The sequence below is a fragment of the Dicentrarchus labrax genome, unplaced genomic scaffold (assembly GCF_905237075.1).
Source record: "Dicentrarchus labrax unplaced genomic scaffold, dlabrax2021, whole genome shotgun sequence".
NCBI classification, from domain to species: domain Eukaryota; kingdom Metazoa; phylum Chordata; class Actinopteri; family Moronidae; genus Dicentrarchus; species Dicentrarchus labrax.
The window spans coordinates 35,354,780-35,375,762 of NW_026136719.1; the positions used below are offsets into that span (position 1 = coordinate 35,354,780).

The 20,983-nt window shown below is 39.9% G+C and overlaps 1 protein-coding gene across 3 annotated transcripts in view; it reads left to right on the forward strand.

The window, feature by feature from the left end:
* The window catches only part of ano9b (anoctamin 9b), a 48,396-nt gene extending 29,715 nt beyond the window's left edge, over nt 1-18,681 (forward strand). The window contains exons 10-24 of one of the 3 annotated variants that reach the window (XM_051379996.1): nt 1,201-1,261; nt 1,383-1,465; nt 2,047-2,151; nt 4,605-4,769; nt 7,154-7,190; nt 7,326-7,437; nt 9,622-9,676; nt 9,763-9,860; nt 10,024-10,220; nt 12,112-12,264; nt 14,461-14,605; nt 14,697-14,819; nt 14,980-15,073; nt 15,174-15,286; nt 17,729-18,681. In XM_051379996.1, the coding sequence (XP_051235956.1) occupies nt 1,201-1,261; nt 1,383-1,465; nt 2,047-2,151; nt 4,605-4,769; nt 7,154-7,190; nt 7,326-7,437; nt 9,622-9,676; nt 9,763-9,860; nt 10,024-10,220; nt 12,112-12,264; nt 14,461-14,605; nt 14,697-14,819; nt 14,980-15,073; nt 15,174-15,286; nt 17,729-17,807 (1,620 nt within the window). In that variant the 3' untranslated portion in view covers nt 17,808-18,681. The remainder of the gene's footprint in view (nt 1-1,200; nt 1,262-1,382; nt 1,466-2,046; nt 2,152-4,604; nt 4,770-7,153; nt 7,191-7,325; nt 7,438-9,621; nt 9,677-9,762; nt 9,861-10,023; nt 10,221-12,111; nt 12,265-14,460; nt 14,606-14,696; nt 14,820-14,979; nt 15,074-15,173; nt 15,287-17,728) is intronic. The other 2 variants (XM_051379998.1, XM_051379997.1) reach the window with 2 other exon arrangements.
* The last annotated feature ends 2,302 nt before the right edge of the window (nt 18,682-20,983 follow it).

Genomic DNA, 20,983 nt, shown 5'->3' on the forward strand with positions numbered 1-20,983 from the left:
TTTTTTTTTCCTAAAGAGTTAGCGAGCTAAACATGCAAGTCATTAGCAATGCTAAACAGTGTGGGAATGGCCTGTTTGTTAGACATGCTAAACAAATCTCTGTTAGTTAGGCTAAACAACAGAGAGCATGGCTAGTTAGCAAGCTAAACAAGCACATTGTGCCAGCTGAAGGCAGGGCTTACCCTGCTTGCACAGTGTCATTGGCCTGGACAGGAATGTTGAAAGAGTTTCTTAAGGTTGGTCTCACGAGGGTGAAATCCCCATACTTGCGTGTTGTACTGAAAAGGGAACTCCTAGTTGATTCTGTGTGCAAAAGTTTAGACATGTCACATTTTGAAAGCATAGAGGCCTAGGTTAATAGGGATGAGCTCAGATCTTCAGCAAAGACAGTGTTAACTTGTCTTAACTCGGACCTCGTTGACCTCATAGCTGTTTACAGCCATGCAGTCAAACTCCAAAATTGCGGCATTCTACAATAAAACTTGACACATCTTTTCATTAGACTTCTCCTTCTTCCCTGGTAAAACCCATGTTTGTAATGCATGCTTTATGTTAAAAGATTTTATGTTTTAAGCGAAATCCCTATATATGTGTATGTTATTTTCTCAGACTTAGGAAAGCTCCCCCAGAGCTGCAGGCAACATAGTAGCCCCTTAAAATATAATGTGTTTTTTCTATTTTTTCTATTATATTATTAGGGAAATTAAAAATGTTATGTTGTTCTAACATAACCCTGTCTGCATGTATAAAAATATACTGGGATAAGTTACGCAGAGGTTAAGTTTGTGCTTTATTCACGTTTTGTACTTTTGATGGTGAGGATGCTGAGTTTGTTAAATGTAACACTATAGTAGTATTAGTCTTATGGCAGCTTTAGCATGTATAGAAATATAAAGCTGGACAGGCCTTCAGTGCCAAGTTATAGCTGCTAATATATGATATGAAAGGTCATTTGATTTACAACAAATCAGCTGACACAAGCAGGCGACCATTTCTTAGTAACTGAGTAACAATGGCTTCACAATCTACCAGCTAACAATCCTTATATTTGAGTGATGAAGAGGTTAGTCAGGACTTCAGACACAAACGTGTTTATGGTTTTATGAAAATCTGGTTCTGCTGTTTATCAATGTTTTGTGTGGTACCAGATTTATGATCTTCCTTCTTAATGGGATTAATGATATTTTTGTATCCACACAGGTCAGCCATCTGTTTGACAATGAGGGCACTGTGGCTTTTGCTATGTTCATGGCAATCTGGGGTTAGTGTCTGACCTGATCTAATCAGATGTATTGTGATGTCTAATCTAATCTAATCTAATCTTAATGTGATTTGTTGTGATGTGGAATACCTCTTGAACTGCCTGTCCATGTTTTTTGCAGCCACTCTCTTCCTGGAGCTGTGGAAGAGACACAGAGCCAGACATGTTTCTCAGTGGAAGGTCTATGACTGGTGTGAGGAAGAGGTACTGCTTTCTGCCTAAACTCACAGATCATACTGTATCTTTGACTAAAGAAAGCATCTAACTGTAGTTGTCTGTAGTGTTGTGTTGCACCCCACTAATGGAATCCCTACAATTAGATAATAAGACAATAAGATTTCCCTAGTCAACTAGTAGTTGTTAAATAAAGCCAATAGTTGTAGCACTTTTATGATATTTATTTAATTATTTGAATATATAGATTTTAATAATTCAATTCAATTCAATTCAATTTTATTTGTATAGCGCCAATTCATAACAGAAGTTATCTCAGGACACTTTTCAAATAGAGCAGGTCTAGACCGAACTCTTTATAACATTATTTACAGAGACCCAACAGTACCAAATTACAGTAACCAAATTACAGCCAATATTGGCAGTCAAACCAAATGCAAACCCAATTTTTCATAGAAAGTCCATTTCTCAAGACAGTCCTCTGCTTGCCACAACTGTTGATATAACACTTGATTCCTAGACATAAGACACTTGATTCCTGATACAAAGTCTTTGTAATATACCTTTAATGTGTGAGTTGTCTGTCAGCCTGTGCATGTGTTTGTTGACAGGAAGAACTGATTCTGGACATAGTCAATGATCCAAACTGTACACCGAAACAGTTCAGACACTCCTACCTGCGCAGCACTCTGGTCCTCATTCTGGTAACACTTATGGTAAGAGACACACAAACACACAGTTTGTCATCTGAGACCTAAAAGTCAGTATGTTGTTTATGGAATTTGGTGGGTGTGGTATGTAGCATATTCTGAAGCACTATCTGATTCAGGGCAAGAATGTTCCTCAGGAAATGTATATCCCTGGGAGGACATTTGCATAGTTCACTGACTACTGACTATCACAGAAATGTTACCTGTGAAAAAATTTAATTGCGTCAGAACCTTAAGATCTGACACTCAACTGGTGCTGATTTAATTGTTGTTGCTGAGACCCGGCTCTCCAGTCTACACTGGATAAAGATTTAGCAATTGATGGCTTTATTACTTACTGTTCAGTTGCGCCAGGAAAAGGGGTGGTGTGGTGATCGATGTTAAATCTAGTCTTGCTGTACAGGTCTTGCGTTCTAAATCGTCTGTTAAGCATGATGCAAATGCATGATTTTAAAGCTTAATGATGACTCTTAACCTTTCACAAATCATTGACAGCCCCATACATCTTAACACTAGATATTTAGAAAAATTATCTAATTTTGATCTTTTAATTTCTAATATGCCACATATATATTCTGCAACAAGGGTATTTGCTCATGATCTAAGTGATCACTGTGTGGTTGGTGCTAATAGGGACATCAAAATGTATTAAGCCCATCTTGTTCAGAATAGAAATCTTAATGTCCAGACAGCGACAAGACCAAAAAGATTACAGAGGGTTTGTAATTTTATACTTTATTGCGTAAAAAAAATAAAAACCTAGGATTTTTTATTATTATTATGTAATGGGGTTTTGCAGTATGTATGATTTAAAATGTAACTTAAAATTTTGCACTATTTTGTCTCTGTACTAAATGCTGTTTCTGTCTCTGAAACTTTGTGGTATATTGTTGCTGTTTTTTGACCAGGTTATTCTGCCCTCCCTGAACGTAGGATGTGTTTAGTTTGGCAGATAGCGAACAGTTCTCCAAGAAGAGGCAAAGTTTCCTTTCTTCAAGGGTTTATTTATGACTCCCAATTGAAGTTGACTGTAAAACTGAAATACATACAACAAAGGAAAATTAAAATATTATACTATCACATTATATGTATCTCTAAATACCAAAGGTGTTCAACACAGTTTGAAACAGCACTCGACACTGCCATTATACTAACAAATAATAAGGTCCGCTAGCTTAATGCTAATATTTAATGTAAAACCCCATATACAAGCTAACAAATTAGCATCGTCATAGCGACGAAAATATAAAAGAACTGTCAACTTACAGAAACAGCAGTAACAGCAACATACACCACTATACATATACAATACTCAAAGGCATATGTTCTCTTTACTCTTGAAACGATTGGCAATGTTAAAGTAAAATGTAGAATTGAATTTAAAATCCTCCTCCTCACCTATAAAGCTCTTCATGGTCAGGCCCCTTCATATCTTAAAGAGCTCATAGTACCCTATTACCCCACTAGAACACTACGTTCTCTGAATGCTGGGCTACTTGTGGTTCCTATAGTCTCTAAAAGTAGAACAGGAGCCAGAGCCTTCAGTTACCAAGCTCCTCTCCTGTGGAACCAGCTTCCAGTTGTGGTTCGGGAGGCAGACACCCTCACCACATTCAAGAGTAGGCTTAAGACATTCCTCTTTGATAAAGCTTATAGTTAGGGCTGGATCAGGTGAGTCCTGAACCATCCCTTAGTTATGCTGCTATAGGCCTAGACTATCGGGGGATTTCCCATGGTGCACTGAGCTACTCTCTTCCTCTCTCTTTCTGCACTCATTCATGTCCCTTTAATGCATGTTACTAACTCCACTTCTTCCCCGGAGTTCTTGTGCTTTCTCGTCTCGCAGGTTCTCATGGATCCTGGTGGAGCCTCCTGCCATGGTCCTGCTTGACTGCCATTGCCAATACTGTTGTTGCTGTGCACCTGTCTGTCTGTCTGTCGCTCTCTCTCTCTCTCTCTCTCTCTCTCTCTCTCTCTCTCTCACCCCAACTGGTCGAGACAGACGACCACCCACCTAGCGCCGGAGGATCTGTCCTAGGTTTCTGCCTTTTAACAGGCAGTTTTTCCTTGCCCTTGTCGCCAAGTGCTTGCTCATGGTGGTACTGTTGGGTCTCTGTAATTAATGTTAAAGAGTTCGGTCTAGACCTGCTCTATTTGAAAAGTGTCCTGAGATAACTTCTGTTATGAATTGGCGCTATACAAATAAAATTGAATTGAATTGAATTGAATTAAAGTTTCGGCTGCAGATTGACGACTCTGTTGACATTGTTTAACTCGCTCTACTCTTGTCGTAATACTGCCACCCTCAGGCGAAAAGGTGCAAGTCAAAGTGGGGCAGCACACAGGTATCTCTGCATAATGAGACCCTGTGTCTCAATGGGATTACCTGTCTAAATAAAGGTTAAATTAAACAATTAAAAAGAAGGCCTAACATGTTAGTATGTTTGTTTGTGTTCCAGTTGATGCTGATCATCGGTCTTGCTCATGCCCTGGTGGTGTTTCGGGTGGTGGCTGCCCCTTTGATGTCTGAGGGCAGCTGGGAGTTTTTCAAGGATCATGCCAACACTGTGGCTGTGATGCTGGGAGCTGTGCTACACTACCTCACCATTCAGATCATGACCCGGGTATGTATACCTGTATCCTGATCCTCATACTACATCCTCACAGAATGGGAAGAATAGGAAAAACACCCATTATTTCATCTTGGGAGTGATCATGCATGATTCCATGGTGTTTAGCCTTAATGCGGACCTTGTGCTCACACAAGATAAACAGTCTAAATTACCTTCTTCAGTGGTGTTGCTTATTTGTAGCAGTTTGTTACCAAGTGAAATCAGATAATCAATTTCATAGACTAACTAAAAATAATTATTTAAAAAAAATAGATAAATAAAAATTAAATAGAACAATATATACTGTTATTTATATGCGTATATACAAATTAGCCATAACATTACCACTGACTAGTAATACCTACGTGAATAACACTGATTATCTGGTTATATGGCACCTGTCAGTGGGTGGGATATATTAGACAGCAAGTGAACATTTTGTCCTCAAAGTTGATGTGTTAGAAGCAGGAAAAATGGGTAATCATAAGGATTTGAGTGACTTTGACAGGGGCTAGTTGTGATGGGTAGATGACTGGGTCAGAGCATCTCCAAAACTACAACTCTTTGGGGTGTTCTCTGTCTGCAGTGGTCAGTACCTATCAAAAGTTTCATTACTCATTATATAGAGGAGGTTCTGGTGCAGGTGTAGTGACAGCAAATGACTAAACTGTAAGAACTCAGAGTAACAGGTAGTTCTATGGCCTCAACATCAAGTTTGTTCTTCTTCTGTTATATGCACACAAATTACTGTGAAGCATCAATGGCCATGCAATTCTTATTCTCAGGTTCCCTTCAACAATGCAATACAAAATGTGTAAAAGGAAAATCACACAAGTTAAAATGAGAATCTTAGGGGCTGGCTACTTTGAACACATAATGATTGCAGAGCAGATGCTGCAACAATACGCTTCCATCATAATCAATGCAACTGGCTACACACAAAAGCAGCATGCTTCTTTAGTCCAGGTGGGAGAGGGCAGTGTGGAGGAATAGGACGATGGTGTCGTCTCATGATCAATGTGGTGCAAAGTGAAGTGGGTCCAGTGAGTCCAGGAAGGAGGAGATAAGAAATGTTTTGACTAACCATTCAAAGCACTTCATGATTGTAGAGGTGAGTGCTCAGGCCAGCAGAGGGCTTTCCACTAACCAGTAGCTCAATGTGTAGGGACCCTAGCTTGGGAACCAGAGGGTCGCCGGTTAAAGTCCCACAGACCGTAGTATGGCGTGTGGACAGTGCCAGTTTCAACTCCTGTGCACTTGTGCCCTTGAGCAAGGCACCTAACCCCAAAACAGCCCATCACTCCACCATCTCCATGTTTGCATGTCTACAATGCATGTGATTGATGCATGATGCGTGATTGTGCATTTCACCCTGTGTGTGTATAAAATAAAAAAGATTGAAAAAAAGAATTTCTCCAATAGGAGATTAATAAAGTTAAATCTTATCTTTAAAAAAAAAAAAAAGTTGAAAAGAGAAAAAGCTTCTACAACAGTATATTGATCCTAAACATGCCTCAAAATCCACCATGGACTACCTAAAGAGACACAAACTGACGGTTTTTGGAATGGCCCTCACTGACTTAAATACTATTGAAACTCTGTGGGTAGACAGTACCTTGAGGCATGCGGCACTGAGTATCGTAAGATGTTACGCAAGGAGGTAGGATTCATCATGGTGGGGGCGCCCAGTTAGCTCATTTGGTAGAGCTGGCCTCCCATGTACCAAGGCTGAGTCCTTACTGCAGCGGCCCAGGGTTTGAATCCGACCTGCGGCCCTTTGCTGCATGTCATCCCCTCTCTCTGCCCCCCTTTCCTGTCTCTCTCCAGCTGTCACTATCATAAAGGCAATAAAAGCCCCCAAAAATACTTTTTAAAAAAATCAAGGTGGTGCCTAGTCACTGAAGTCAATAACAAAACTCTTTTTCTTTATTAAACATTGCAGTAATCCACATCTCAATCTTTGGACAACACAAAAAAGATGTGTAGCATGTGTAGAAGTGAGCAGACTTGGATGCATACATTGATCAATACTACAGCAAGTGCAAAATGGATACACTGTGGCTCAGGAGGTAGTGGGTTGTCCACCAATCAGAAGCTTGGTGCTTCTCCCGCTTCATGTCTAAGTGTCCTTGAGCAAGATACTGAACCCTAATTGAATGTTAGTTTCTGTGTTGTGTTGGGTTATCTGTCACTGTGTGGAAGGGTGAATGTGGCATGTAGTCTAAAAGCGTGTGGTTGGAAGACTAGAAAGGCACTATACAAGTACAGTCAATTTATTTTGAAAGAGGAGTTCTGTCCAGTGTGGGGTGACTTCCTGCTCTTATAAAGGTGTACTTGTCAACAATGTAATCTTGCCTATCTTTCTGTGTCTCTCTCTCCTTCTACACCACCCATAGGTAAACAGATGGGTCTCCCTCAAGCTGTGTGACATAGGTGAGAAAAAAGTAGGATACATTATTCAGTTTGTTGTAGCACGAGTACTATAAGTATTAAAATGTCAAATGATGAATTCGAATTATTTCATTTAAAATATATAAATAAAATTATATCATTTTATTTTGAATTCAGAGAAGACAAACTCATTCGCTGCCACAGAGAGGAGCTTCACAGTCAAGATGTTCACCTTCCAGTTCTTCACACTCTTCTCTTCACTCTTCTATGTGGCCTTCTTCCTGGGCAGGTACTCCTTCTGCTAGTCTGTAACTGTTTGTCTGTCTTTTTACTTTTGCTAGAATGTCAAGTCAATTTTACTTATATAGCCAAATACCACAAATCACATGGCACCGCATATAAAATAGTATACACCCTTAGACCCTCAATACAGATACAGAAAAACTCACCAAAAACTAGGAAGAGTAACAGGGAAGGGATCCCTCTTCAGGATGGACAAACAGAAACCTTGGATTTTAAGGGTCCCCTCATTTTAAAATTCATTGATATTGTTGTAGTTTCAGATGAGACTTGCTTGTGCATTCTCATGTGTTCTTACAAATTCAGGACAAACCTGATACCAAACAATGCACAATATTGTCTCATGAAGCTGCATTGGTGAATGATCCAGTTAACTATGGTCTAATAGCAATAAACTGGATGATAACTTCACAGTATTATCATCCAGGAAGGCCCACACTACATGGATATAAGGATCCTGTTTTGAATATTACACCTGCTTTTCCACATTATCTGGCTATAGAGACTATTACCCAGGGCTACACGATTATGGCCAAAATCATAATCATTATTATTTTCATCAATCTTGAGATCACCCCCAGTTGCAATTATGCAGGTGCATTGACACCGGTATATCTCATGCCTGGGACGCACAGATTAGAGAAAACCCCTCACTGAAGATCTTTTTTAACTTCATTGTTAAAACCTGCTTATCCATGAACACATATTTCATGAGGTTATTAAAAATCAGCTGTACATGTGATTAGAAATTAGCAGAGAAGCAGAATTCATTGTTGACTGGCGTGGAGAAATGCGCTTCTCATATACACCAATCAGCCATAACACCATGACCAACAAGGACCACTTTGAGCTACAGTAAGTCGTTTACCGCTTTTCTCCACTCCACTAACATGATCTGCTTAATACAGCATTCTTTCTGGATTTATCAAGACTGCAGCTGCAGAATGTGTGTGCAGCAATAGGACAGCTCCCCAAAAGTGGAGTGGTGGCTGGCTGTTAGTTTAGGAAGTACTTGATTTGATAAACAGCCAAGTTTTATGAATGGTGGGAAGCCAAAATTGTGATTGCGACTTATATTTGATTGATTTTGATTGTGCAGCCCTACTGGCACCTTCTATCATCATACTGACATAGAGGAAAAACCTCTTAAACTAACAGCTGAGTAGCTACACTACAATGCATGTTCATGGATCAAGGACATTTATTTATAGCTATACAACACAAGGTTGTACAACAAAATGAGTGTTTGCAGTCCCTTCATACAACACAAGTAGAAAAAGATAATTACATTTATGGTAGAATAACAGCTGTTCACAATATTTGTTAATCAGATTCCAGTGTGAACAGGTCACAGTCCTGAAGTGACCTGCCTGACGAACGTAGCTCTAGAGACATATAAGGCACATGAATTGTGATATGACATGTCACACAGAGGTGACATTAGAAAAAATCTGACCTGTATCTGATGGACGACATATGAAAGTGGCCCTATATATATATATATATATATATATATATATATATATATATATACTGATCTGAGTCACATACAAGTAAAAAAAAAAAAAGATTTAGGTCGCTTGTGCCTGCAGTTTCAACCCCCTTTTCATTAGTCGGATAGATGGAATAAAAAATAACATCATACTCCGTTTGAAAGCTGACTAAATTTTTCTTTTTGTGCACTGTATCTACCTGGACTGGGAGCTAAAAGGACAGGGCAAGGTTTGTTTCCACTAACAACTAGTCGACTATTGGGTTTAAATAACGACTACTAGTCAAATAGGAAAATCTTTAGTCTGGGTCAGCCCTAACATATATATATATATACACCCAAGGAATTCAGCAGTGCATTTTTTTAATTTGCAACAACAGGATAGTGATGATAATATGGTTTAATCTTCACATAAAAAGTTGAACATTTGAGAAAACAGTGTCTATCCACCTTGACTGCGTTTGAACACCAACCATCCTCATTGCCAACACAGACTTTCGAGGGTCATGATGTCAGTAGCTGAGATAGCTGCAGCTCATAAGTTTAAAGTAGCTCCACCTTTTCAGTCTTCCTATAGTTGCTTTTTCCTCCATCTCTGAAACTCACTCACTTTGAACAGTATACAGTAATGCCCTAAATTCAGAAGGTTAAAAGGCTGACGTGAAGCTTTTCTTGTCACAGGATAAATGGCCATCCAGGAAACTATGTGCGTATTGCTGGATGGAGACTAGAGGAGGTGAGGAGATTCACTGAATTTTTAGTCATTCATATAGCATGTCTGCTCCACAGTACTAACCCTTAGATGTTCTGTGTGTCTTATAGTGCCATCCTAGTGGTTGTTTGACAGACCTCTTCATCCAGATGGCAGTTATCATGCTCCTCAAACAGACTCTTAACAACATCTTTGAGTTCACTGTGCCGTGAGTGTGCTGTGTTTTCATTAATCATCTTCTGTGAGACAGCAGATGGTGATGGGTTAATGTCCAGTTCACATATTGCCATGTCTCATGTTGACCTCATCAGCAAACAGTGTAAAAATGTCAGTCAGACTTTCCATTCATGTAAGGATGATGTGTGTTCTAGCTGGCTGAAGAGCTGTCTGAGCAGAAACACTGCAAAGAAGCTGCAGAGGAAGTGTGGTCACTGTTACAGGAAGGCCTGTCGTGATGAACAAGGACGCGTTGAACCTTGTGACATCTGCAAACTTCGGGACTGGCTGCGTAACTACCACCTGGCCAACACTGACGCCTTCAGTCTGTTCAATGAGTTCCTGGAAATGGGTAGGTCAACAGTATTCCCCTGACCCTCACACCTAAAAAACACAACTCACTAGTTTGAAGGTGGATTGTTAACTTACATGTTTCAGTCGCAGATGATAGCAGATGATAGAAGCTCATTTCAACCATAAAGACTTGAGACTTAGACTTGCTAAAAATTACTTTTTGTGTGTGTGTGTGTGTGTGGCAACAGTGAATACTTTGTCTTTTCTCCATTCTAAAACATAGCACTTGTGCATATCACTGATAGAGAAAAGCAGAGTGCTAAATAGTTTATGAATTTATGAACGATTCTCTGTCAAAATCATTGACTGTACATATATGTCAGTGTCAGATGTAGTTAGAAATAGATGTGCAAATGCTCAGAAACACATAGGCTATTTAGGAAAAACCATGGGCTGAAAAGCTTGTAGTTTTTATTTAAACTGAGCTATATGCTTTATAAAAACCCAAACAGGCTGTCAGACCATCTTAGCGGGCTGAGAGAAAGACCATATTAATGATTACTGTTGGCTACAGGCAGGTTAGGTTTATTGTTGACCACATCACTTTTCACGTTTATAAGGTTACTATTCCACTGGGTTTGAGAGGCTAGAAGGATGTGTTCATTTAGAGTAGGTTAGAAACTGTCATTACTTGGAGGCCCAGTCTAATTATATAATATAGTTGTACTCTGTTATTGCAAAAATAGGTTATAGTTATTTTTGCATACCTAATAATGTGAGTAATATTTCACTTTGACTAACTATAGGGCTGGCGCCACATGTACAAAGGCTGAGTCCTTGCTGTAGTGGCCCAGGGTTTCATTAATTAATCTATCAATTAAAGGCAATAAAAGCCCCACCAAAAAAAAAAAAAGATATATATAAAAAGAACTCTCATTACAACCATAAGAGACTTGAGAAAAAATTACTTGTGAGCATCTCTGATTGCTGACACACCAACCCGGTGTGCACTGATTTTAGTGAAAACATCAGTTTTATTAATGACTGTAGGCTCTACATTTCAACCCCCGCTTTTAACTCTAATGAGGCACCCAGGATTACTTCTATTACTTTGTTCAGTTAATGCAGAGTTCACCACAGGCTGCAATACCTCTAACCAACAGGAAAATCACTTACTTCAACACTCTAGATAGTTGTGTTTGCATTTTTCCTCCTGCTTATTGGCAGAGGATCACACTACAACTTGTGGCAACTCTTTGTGCACAGGTCTTCATATACTATATAGTAGTAGTAGTATATATAGTACATATGTGCAATGTTACTGTGACATTTTTTTCAACTGCAACATTGTTTTTTACTTGTATATGTATAAACCAGATGAGTCATTGACATTATTTCCTATCACTAGTATTGTTATACTAGTTATACTATATGATATTATGTATGTAATCTGAAACTGTATTATGTCTAATATTTGTCAAATCTGCACTTAAGTCACAATGTTTGATATTTAAAAAACACAAACAATACTTACTGACTGCTGTTTATTACTAATCCTGAAACATTAAATACTTTGTTCCAGCATAATACTGTTATGTAACACAGCATCTTACACAGCATCATATAGATAGATTAGGGGCTGCTGTGGCTCAGGAGGTAAAACAAGTCATCCACTAATCAGAAGGCAGTTCAATCCCCAGCTCCTCCCACTGCATATCGACGTGTCCTTGAGCAAGATAGTGAACCCCAAATGGCTCCAGATGCTGTGCATCAGTGTGAATGTTGCCATACAGGGACGGCAATTTTCACAAACAGAACTTAACTCATTGCTATCACTGTATGAATGTGTGTGAATGTGGCATGCAATGTAAAAGCGTTTTACCATTCTACATTTCTCATAAAAATGATACTAATTTCGATGTTGCCAACTTATTGTCTGTCCCATCCAGTGGTCCAGTTCAGTTTCACCACCATATTTGTAGCAGCGTTCCCTCTCGCCCCACTGCTGGCTCTCATCAACAACGTCTTTGAGATCCGCCTGGACGCCATCAAGATGGTCCGCCTGGAACGGCGGCTGGTTCCTAGGAAGACCAACGACATTGGTGAGCTCTGTGTCTTAGGTGTGCAACGGATCCCAAAAAAGCTTTAGTAAAAAAAGTGGTGGCTGGTGTCTCAAAAAATTGGGGAGGACAGGAGGAAAACCAACCCACAGTGTCATATTATGTTACACTAGTACTAATCTCTACTTTCTTCCATGACATGTTATACAACAGTGTTTAAAAACCTAGAGCCGGGGGCTGTCCGGAGGTTCCTGCCTCTTAAAAGGAGGTTTTTCCTTGCCGCCGTCGCCAAGTGCTTGCTCATGGTGGGAACTGTTGGGTCTCTGTAAATGTTAATTTGTGGTTAATTAATGTTATAAGAAGTATGGTCTAGACCTGCTCTATTTGTGTGTCCTGAGATAATTTTTGTTGTGAATTGATGCTATACAAATAAAATTGAATTGAATTGAAATGCAATGTGTTTCAAGGCTAAAACATGAGAAGCTACTCTTGCTAAAATAAAATTTGGAAGAGGCTAGGTTTACCGGATTTCTCCCAGCCTGCTATATGTTTTCAGGTGATTTAATAAGGGTCAACACAGTAAACAGCTCTTGCTCACCACTTCTCAGAGGCTGTGGATATCAATATGTCCTGCTCCCTTCAGATGCTACAGGGATTTCATGAATTGAAGGAGAAGCTTTTGATACACAATAAAGCAATTGTGGACAGCAGATACTGTAAAACATATAACTGAATATTGCTTAGAACAGCAACAGAAAAGTTTACGAAACCAAAGTCACTATATAAACTGAATTATATCTCACTGGAAACAAAATCTAAAATGTCAGTAAAATAAATAATATTCCTGACATCAAACACACAGACACAGTTGTCAGTATCAGTCCTTCTTCCTGTCCTCTCAGATTAATGGCAAACTGATGGCTAATGTAATACTAAATATAGACAGCTTTCCTTTTAGCTTGTTCCTAACTCATTATGACTGCAGTTATAACAACTGTGGACAAAGCACAAGGAAATATCGCTTTTCTACTTTGTACTTTTAATTAAACTGCACCACAGCCTCTCCGCTGTCTCCGTCCTGTCACTCTGTTGTGCTGTGTGTCTGTCTGATCTTTCCGTGTGTCTGTGTGTGTGGAGCTGCCCTGTCTTCTGTCCTGCAGAGGAGAGAGACAGAGAAGCAAGCGTGATCATAAATGACAGCGACGCACCTACCATCAAAGTGTAAGGTGTAGTTTGTTGATGTAGAGTTTGTGTGCATATGAGATTACACATCGTACAGGTAGGTGTGGCATACGTTGCACTAAATCAGGTGTAGCATTTGAGGTGTAGAACGATTTAGCCAACTAACGCTTAGTGCCTTCACGTACCTGCTACATCTACCTGCGTGTATATGTGCACATATATAATTTGGCGAGATAAAATAAAAAGATAACTAGGTATCTAGGTGTGTGCACAGGTATGCATTGTAAGTGGAGTGCACATGGGGCTGCAGCAAACACCTAACCTAAACATAGAGGGTGCTGTTCCAGCAGGTCAGGATGAGAGAAAAAGTCATGGAACACAAAAAATATAGAGACTGGAGCACGACACAGTTGTCATCACAAACAAAGTATTATTTAATTTACATTCATTAATCAGATCAAGTGCAATAATCACTCAAAATCAGCAAGGGTCACATGGGTCACAGCTGTGGCTTGGGAGGTAGAGTGAGTCGTCCACTCATCAGAAGGTTGAAGGTTTGATCTCATATCAATGTGTCCGACCGCTCAAAGTGCTTTTACACTACATGACACATTCGCCCTTTCAAACACATTCACACAGAAACTAACTTCATTCACATTCCCACACAGATGACACAGCATCGGGAGCAATTTGGGGGTTCAGTATCTTATCAATATGCAGCGGGGAGGAGCCGAACAAACAACCTACCTTCCGATTGAGGGAGAATCCGCTCTACCTCTGAGTAGGTATGCGTAGCAGGTATGCTGTGAAGGTACCGAGCGCTAGTTGGCTGAATCGTTCTACTCCTCATACAGTTCACTGTATGCACTCCACTCACAACATGTACCTGTACGCAGGTCTGGTTATCTTTTTCAAGTCACGTGTTGTGCTTATGTGCCTTTTGCTACAGCTTGTGAATACATGCAGGTGTAGCAGGTACAGGTTAGTTGGCTTAATCATTTTACACCTTATAGTGGACATGTGTATGTGTGTAACAGTACATTCTCCTGCCTGCAGGTGTGTGGACAAAGGTGTTGGAGGCCATTGGTGTGTTGGCAGTGATTGCTAATGGTCTGGTCATTGGAGTGTCATCAGACTTCATTCCACGCCTCGTCTATCGTTACCGTTTTGGCCCCTGTGCTAATGGAAGCACTCGCACACAGTCAGTTATGTTTCGGCTGGTAGAAACACCTGATAATATGTCACCAGACTGTGTTCTGTCTCATCGTATGTGTTTTGTGCTCTTGTTGCAGCTGCATGCAGGGCTACATAAATGACACTCTGTCCACTGCCTTTGTGACACACCCAGCAGTTAAAAAAGATTTTCTTCCAGTTCAGTTGATCGTAAACAACACTTTTAATGTGACACAGTGCAGGTGAGACAACCTTACTGCTAGATCTAAACTTAACAGAAGAGCAGAAGATCTGATAAACAGAACAACAAATCTGTCTGTTTGTCTGTGTGTGTGTGTGTGTGTGTGTGTGTGTGTGTGCGTGTGTGTGTGTGTGCGTGCGTGCGTGCGTGCGTGCATGCAGCTACAGAGATTATAGGAGTGACGAGGACTACACTCTGACTTCTCAGTTCTGGTTGGTCTTGGCTGTGCGCTTTGCCTTCGTCATCCTATTTGAGGTTTGTACTTTAGATTTTGCCTACTTCATCAGTGTTATCCATTTGAACCGAAGAAGCCAGTTAAATTGTTTCTGGGCATATCTTATGCTTGTTTCTGCAGCATGTTGTGGTGGTGTGTAAGTTTATAGCAGCCTGGTTCGTCCCCAACAATCCCATCCAAGTGAAGAATGATCGGCTGTACGACAAACTGGCTCGGCTGAAGGAGGAACTACTGTAAGTCAGCAGTACCACAGGACAAAGGTCATATAACATCAAATGAAACTAAAGGTCTGAAAAAAACATAATCATGCTATGTGAACACTGTCAAAGCTCTAAGAAGTCATCAGCAACTGACAGTCTGGTCTGTAGACTGTAGACAGTGGTCAGAGAACAGGGACCTGGTAGAGCTTAAAATTATATTTTGGATCAGTTGGACTCACAGACTGATGAGAAGGAGAGTAAGGATAAAGCCATTTTTTAATTCCAGAAGTTCTAACAGCTCGTTCACACTGCCAACCTGCATGTGCGTGGTGGAATGTCTTGCTTTTTATTTCAGTATAGAGCAGTCACACTGCCTGCATGAGTCGCGCATCTCAGCTTCAGCAAAGCTTCACTAGAGAGTTGACATCTTGCTATTCTTTTTATTCTTGCTATTTTTGCAAGCCACACGTGGTTCCTAGCAAAAATAGACAGTGAAAGTCATAGTCATACTGACAATATACCAGCAACATATACACCTTTCACTACAGTTTCAATGCCTATATGTGTAGAATATGTCAGACATGGAAAAAAATATAAATGTATTTTTTAAACTCAATACCTCTTGTACTTGTTTCAGGTTAAAAGGCCTTTGGACAGAATCCATTCATATGTTAAGAAGGCTTTTGTTATATGTTATTTATCAAAAACAAACTATACAAAAGTATGGACAGAAAGGGCTGGCAGCAGCAGCTCCACAACAGCCCCACAGCTGACACATGCTGCTCAGGTCAGCAGTGTGGACCAAGTGTAAAATTGTCATTAGTCAACTGATGGTCAAACATTTATTAATAAATTTTGTTATTTAAATATAAACAGTATATTTTAACAGCTGCCTGTTAAGGGATAACGAAAAAAGCGGTAATAAACCTGAATGTGTCAGAACAACACGCAAGGAGACTTAACATTTAGTTCATTGTTTCAACAAAGTATAACAGTACACAAGTCTCATTGTTCAAAACACAGAACTCAATATGATAAATGAGGTATAACAGTTACTTTCAAATTTACTCGCCACAAACTCGCTCCTCTTCCTTCATGCCTTTCCTCCTCCCTATCCTCCACCTGTGTCCTCCGATGGTGTTGGAGGCTGTGTTCAGTCCCAGTGCCAGCCCAGCTCCGTTGTCCCGCTCTGGCTAAGCTTCCGGCCAATTCCACAGCAGCTTGTGATGTAAACAAACCTCCCCCAGTACTTCGAGCATGTAGTTGGGTACAGTCAGCTGCTATACTAGTGGCAGCAGCTAATTAGCAGTTAGCACATACAGCAGCGCGGAAAGGTCGGTGTTGCAACAATTGTCCCATTGACAAGATGCAGCTCCTGTTTGATGATATTTTAGTTTTTCAGCAAATATCTGACTAATGAAAAGTGCGTCGACTAAGACTCTTCTTGTCGACCAACAGTTGACTTGACTGTTAAGGGGCAGCCCTAGTGACTACAGGTGATTATTCCTACAGAGGCTCCGACCCTGCACCCAGTTTTCTTCTGCAGACTTCCCTGGGCTCAAACAGCTGTCTGTTGGTGAGCAGCAGCTCTGTCTCTGTGGTCCTCCCCACACAGCTCTGCAAAAGCCCTGGCATAGGCATGAATTTTTCTCTCAAAGTTGAATATTTTCAATTTGTGCGAATATACCCAATTCATGTCATTCGCATCACCCATCGTGAATTTGCATCTGTTCATGTCTTTGCATTTGTCTAATCTACTCGGTGGGAACATACCATAACTGATGTTGGGAGCTCTTTGAATGGTAATGTCTGTAACTGTCAGTCTGTCTGCAACTGTCAGTTTGTCTGTACATATGAGTATATGTTTGTCTGTCTGTATCTTTCTGCTTGTCTATCTTTAATTCTTTCTGTCCATTTGTCTGTTGGCCCAGCACTTAAGTTCAGAGTGAAATGTATTAATAACTACTGGATGGATTGTGATCAAATGTGACATTCATTATCCCCTCAGGATGAATTGTAATAACTTTGGTGATTATCTGGATTTTCATATTGTGCCATTATCAGGTCAACACATTCATTTGTGCAATTTGAATAGATAAAGCTGATGATATTCATGTCATCCTCAGCTATTCTTTTGTGTTTTTACAGCTAATTATCATTCTAAATTAAGATGTGAACATGGTTATATCAGCTGTTAGCATGACAACCACTACATGCACATTGTACATATTCTAAAAACTGTTTACTTTGTCTATGGCTTTACTGCATTCAAATAAATAAGATAAAACTATACACTATATTATCCATAGGAGTTTAGTGTCACTGATATGTTCTGAAAACAGAAACTTTCTTACATCTCTGCAGCTCTGTGGATCTCTCCATTCACCAGCTGACAGTTTGACCTTTTTACAGCAACACAACCAGTGTCTACATTCTTCTTCTCATTCAATGTGTTCATTTTTGTTCTTATTTCAGCGAAATGAAACGTAGCAAATCAACAGATGTCTGGTCTCCCACAGCTGACCTCAGATCTGCTTCCACTGATGAGTCCTGACTGGTTGAAATGTCAAAGGGAGCGATGGTGGAACACAAGGGTGGATTGTAGTAGACTTTAATGTTGTGTGGTGTTTATGTGTAAGGTTATTATTGGACTTTTTACCGTCATGTCATTGTAACTATAATATTGTATGGTTGATCCTATGTATTTCTTCAGAGAAAGCAAATGAGCTCAACTGAGCTACGTATTCGTATTTTGTGGAGCCACTGGAGGTCCTTATCAATCAAGTTTGCACCAGTAAGCTCTGATAAACTTCCACACGTTTGTGTCCTGAACAGGCACTGTAGCACTGTGACAATACTGGAAATACGTCACACAAGTAGACACTTGACATTTACCAAAACCACAAGTGTGGATATTGGACCAATATTACTGCATTGTAACCTGGACAATACATACAAGAGTTAGTGAGGGGCATCCTTGTGGTCAGTAAACTGTTCAGTGGACCAAAAGTTCAGACATCAGTTTGTTTTCATTTTTTGTTTTCAGAAGATTAGTTTTAGGGGGAGTTCTATCCTGAAACTGTTTCTTAAATCTGCATCTGTTCATTTGTTTAGCCACTTATTTGCAGCAGAAACAAACTATGAAGACAAGTTTATGTATTGAACATGCCGGCTAACAGTTCAGCAGTTATGGAGCAACATGATAATTTATTTGGAGTGGTGTTTGTGTGTAGTCTAAGTCCAATATTCACTCTCTTTTAGCTCTGTGTTTGGTCTCTACTAACTCCTGTGTCATATACCTGGTTCTTTATCTGCTAAATGTTCCATTGTGTTCACCAGGTATTCTCTAACTGTGTCTGTTTGCTACTCAGCAGGTAGTGTACAGTGGGTGTGGTGGCAATTTGTTTAATAAAGCATACGAAGTATGATCTTGTCTTTCTGTAAGGTTTTATTCAAGTCATCCATGAATGGTCTCGATGCAACCATCTCACGCTCTCGTATGTGAAAGTCCAAAAGAGCCCCGATTGGAAGAAGCAGTATGGTTTTATCCCTGTTGGAGCACACAGTTACACATTCCTGAGTTCTGGGACAGTAAACAGACAGTGTGGTGAGATGATCATGTCCTTGGCTTCTTAGTGAAGTCTCAACATCCCGCTGTTAGCTTGGTTAGTGTAGTTAGAAACAGGGCTAAAGGTTATATGCATAAAATAGCCTCTTTAACAGTTGTGTATCGTTTAACAACGACCAGGTCAAAGGGTTTTATAGGTTCTTAAAAATTGCCATTACATTCCTCCCTTAGAGCATTTTAATGCTCACAAAACATTGTTTTAAGAACTAAACAAACAAACAGTCAAAACATCCATGGATTATAGGAAAAAAATCAATCAAGAGTTTTTTTTATTATTAGCAGTCATTTTGGTTATGTATGATAAATCTATGTGATATAATCATGAGTGACCTTACAAAGATAGGAAAAATAAGGAATATAAATAAGAAAAATCTGATTACACTTCATCCAAATCTTAAACAATCTGATCTATTCTAAAGATGCAGAGATTCTTACTGGAATTTGCACACACTAGCAAAGATTTAACCAAAGTTATAATTAGAGCTTTAGTGTAAGGGTTTATACAACATCTCAAAGTATTAAACATTACAAAGACAGTAATCAAGGGTCTCAAAACTTTTACCAGTGTATTCTAAAATTTCGCCGTTGGTCAGTCAGGCACATATGCTCCATCCTTCAGGAGCCGGACAGTCCTTACTTTCCTCTTCATGCAGGAAGTCATTATAGTGAGAAACATCATTAGTTATGTTATTTGAAATTCTCTCAAAGATCTGGGTTCCATCGCTTATCCCTCGCAGGGGACACAGAGCTTCACTCTGCACGTCACTTTGTTGGAGCTTTGCATGCTACTGGTGGAGGAAGGTGCTGTTTCACCCCTGACTTGTTGGACTGGTTTCTTTGCTTGATACAGCTGTCTAACCAGACAGGCTGTCTCAGGTTTGGTTGGACTAACAGGGATGCTGGTAGTACCCCCCTTTTTTGCCCTATTCTTTGGCTTTCCTGATTTTGAAGCATGCTTGAAGTTGAGTCTGCAGTGGCTGCCATGGATCCAAGTTACTCTCTCAGGGACCTTAACTGCTGTTTCCATTGTGAGGCGTAACATCATCATGATCCTGTCACCTGGTGTTGGTTGTATAGTTTTTCTCAGTAGCATTTGTATGGCTGCTTTCACCTGCTTGTGGATAGAAGCACAGGGGACATGTGTGCACAATAACACAGCATTTCATCTTCCCATTGATCGGTGTCAGGGAGTTTACTTTTAAACAGGACCAACCCCAGTGTTAAGTGGTATCCCAAATAGGATTTCAAATGGGCCGAGACCACTTCTGTTCCTTACTCTGGCCCTTGTGTGCATTAAAACAATAAGTTGTGCTTTTTGTCCATGTCAAACCTGTTCCTACGCAACATTTAGCAAATTTGTTTTCTAATGTGCCATTTTCCCTTTTTTGTTAGGCACGATGTTGTCTCATGCCTACATGTGACCCCACCCAGGTTTCAATGGGGACCGATACACAGAATAGAACTATACCAGCCCTAGACACCAACCATCTGAGCGTTGACACAATTTTTAAAGAGTTCAAGAAAAGCGGGAGACGTGCATTCAGCTCTCCAATAATATTTATTAAAAATAAATCATACTGGCAAAAGACCTGAAAAAGAAAGAAGAAACCATAAAACTAGTCCAAATTATTTTATTCCACAATACTAAAATAGTTGAAACAACTAGAGTATAAATAGCAAATGGCTTCACCATAAAATAAAATACAATAAGATTAAATGGTTGTAAATAGGCAGGACAGGGTACTCACCGCGGGGAGACTCTATCGCAGACCCCAATAGAAATCACCTCGTGTGCACACTGATCACTGCAAACACTACAACTTACACTGCAAGGAAAATCAAACCTACAAACCAGTGAAGTGACCACTACCCTTCAATCATACCACACTGCATGCAAGGAGGGGTGCATATCCCACGACTACTCCCTGTGGGTCGTCCCACTGCCAAATCAAAACAAAAGACAGAAAATACAAGGAGATTCAGTTGGTTCAGATTCACAGATATTCAGTGTCACTACACACAATATAAAAAGACACTATTCAACCATCTACGGATTATTTAAGTTGTACAGTCTGTAAACACAATGGCACTTGCCACACTTA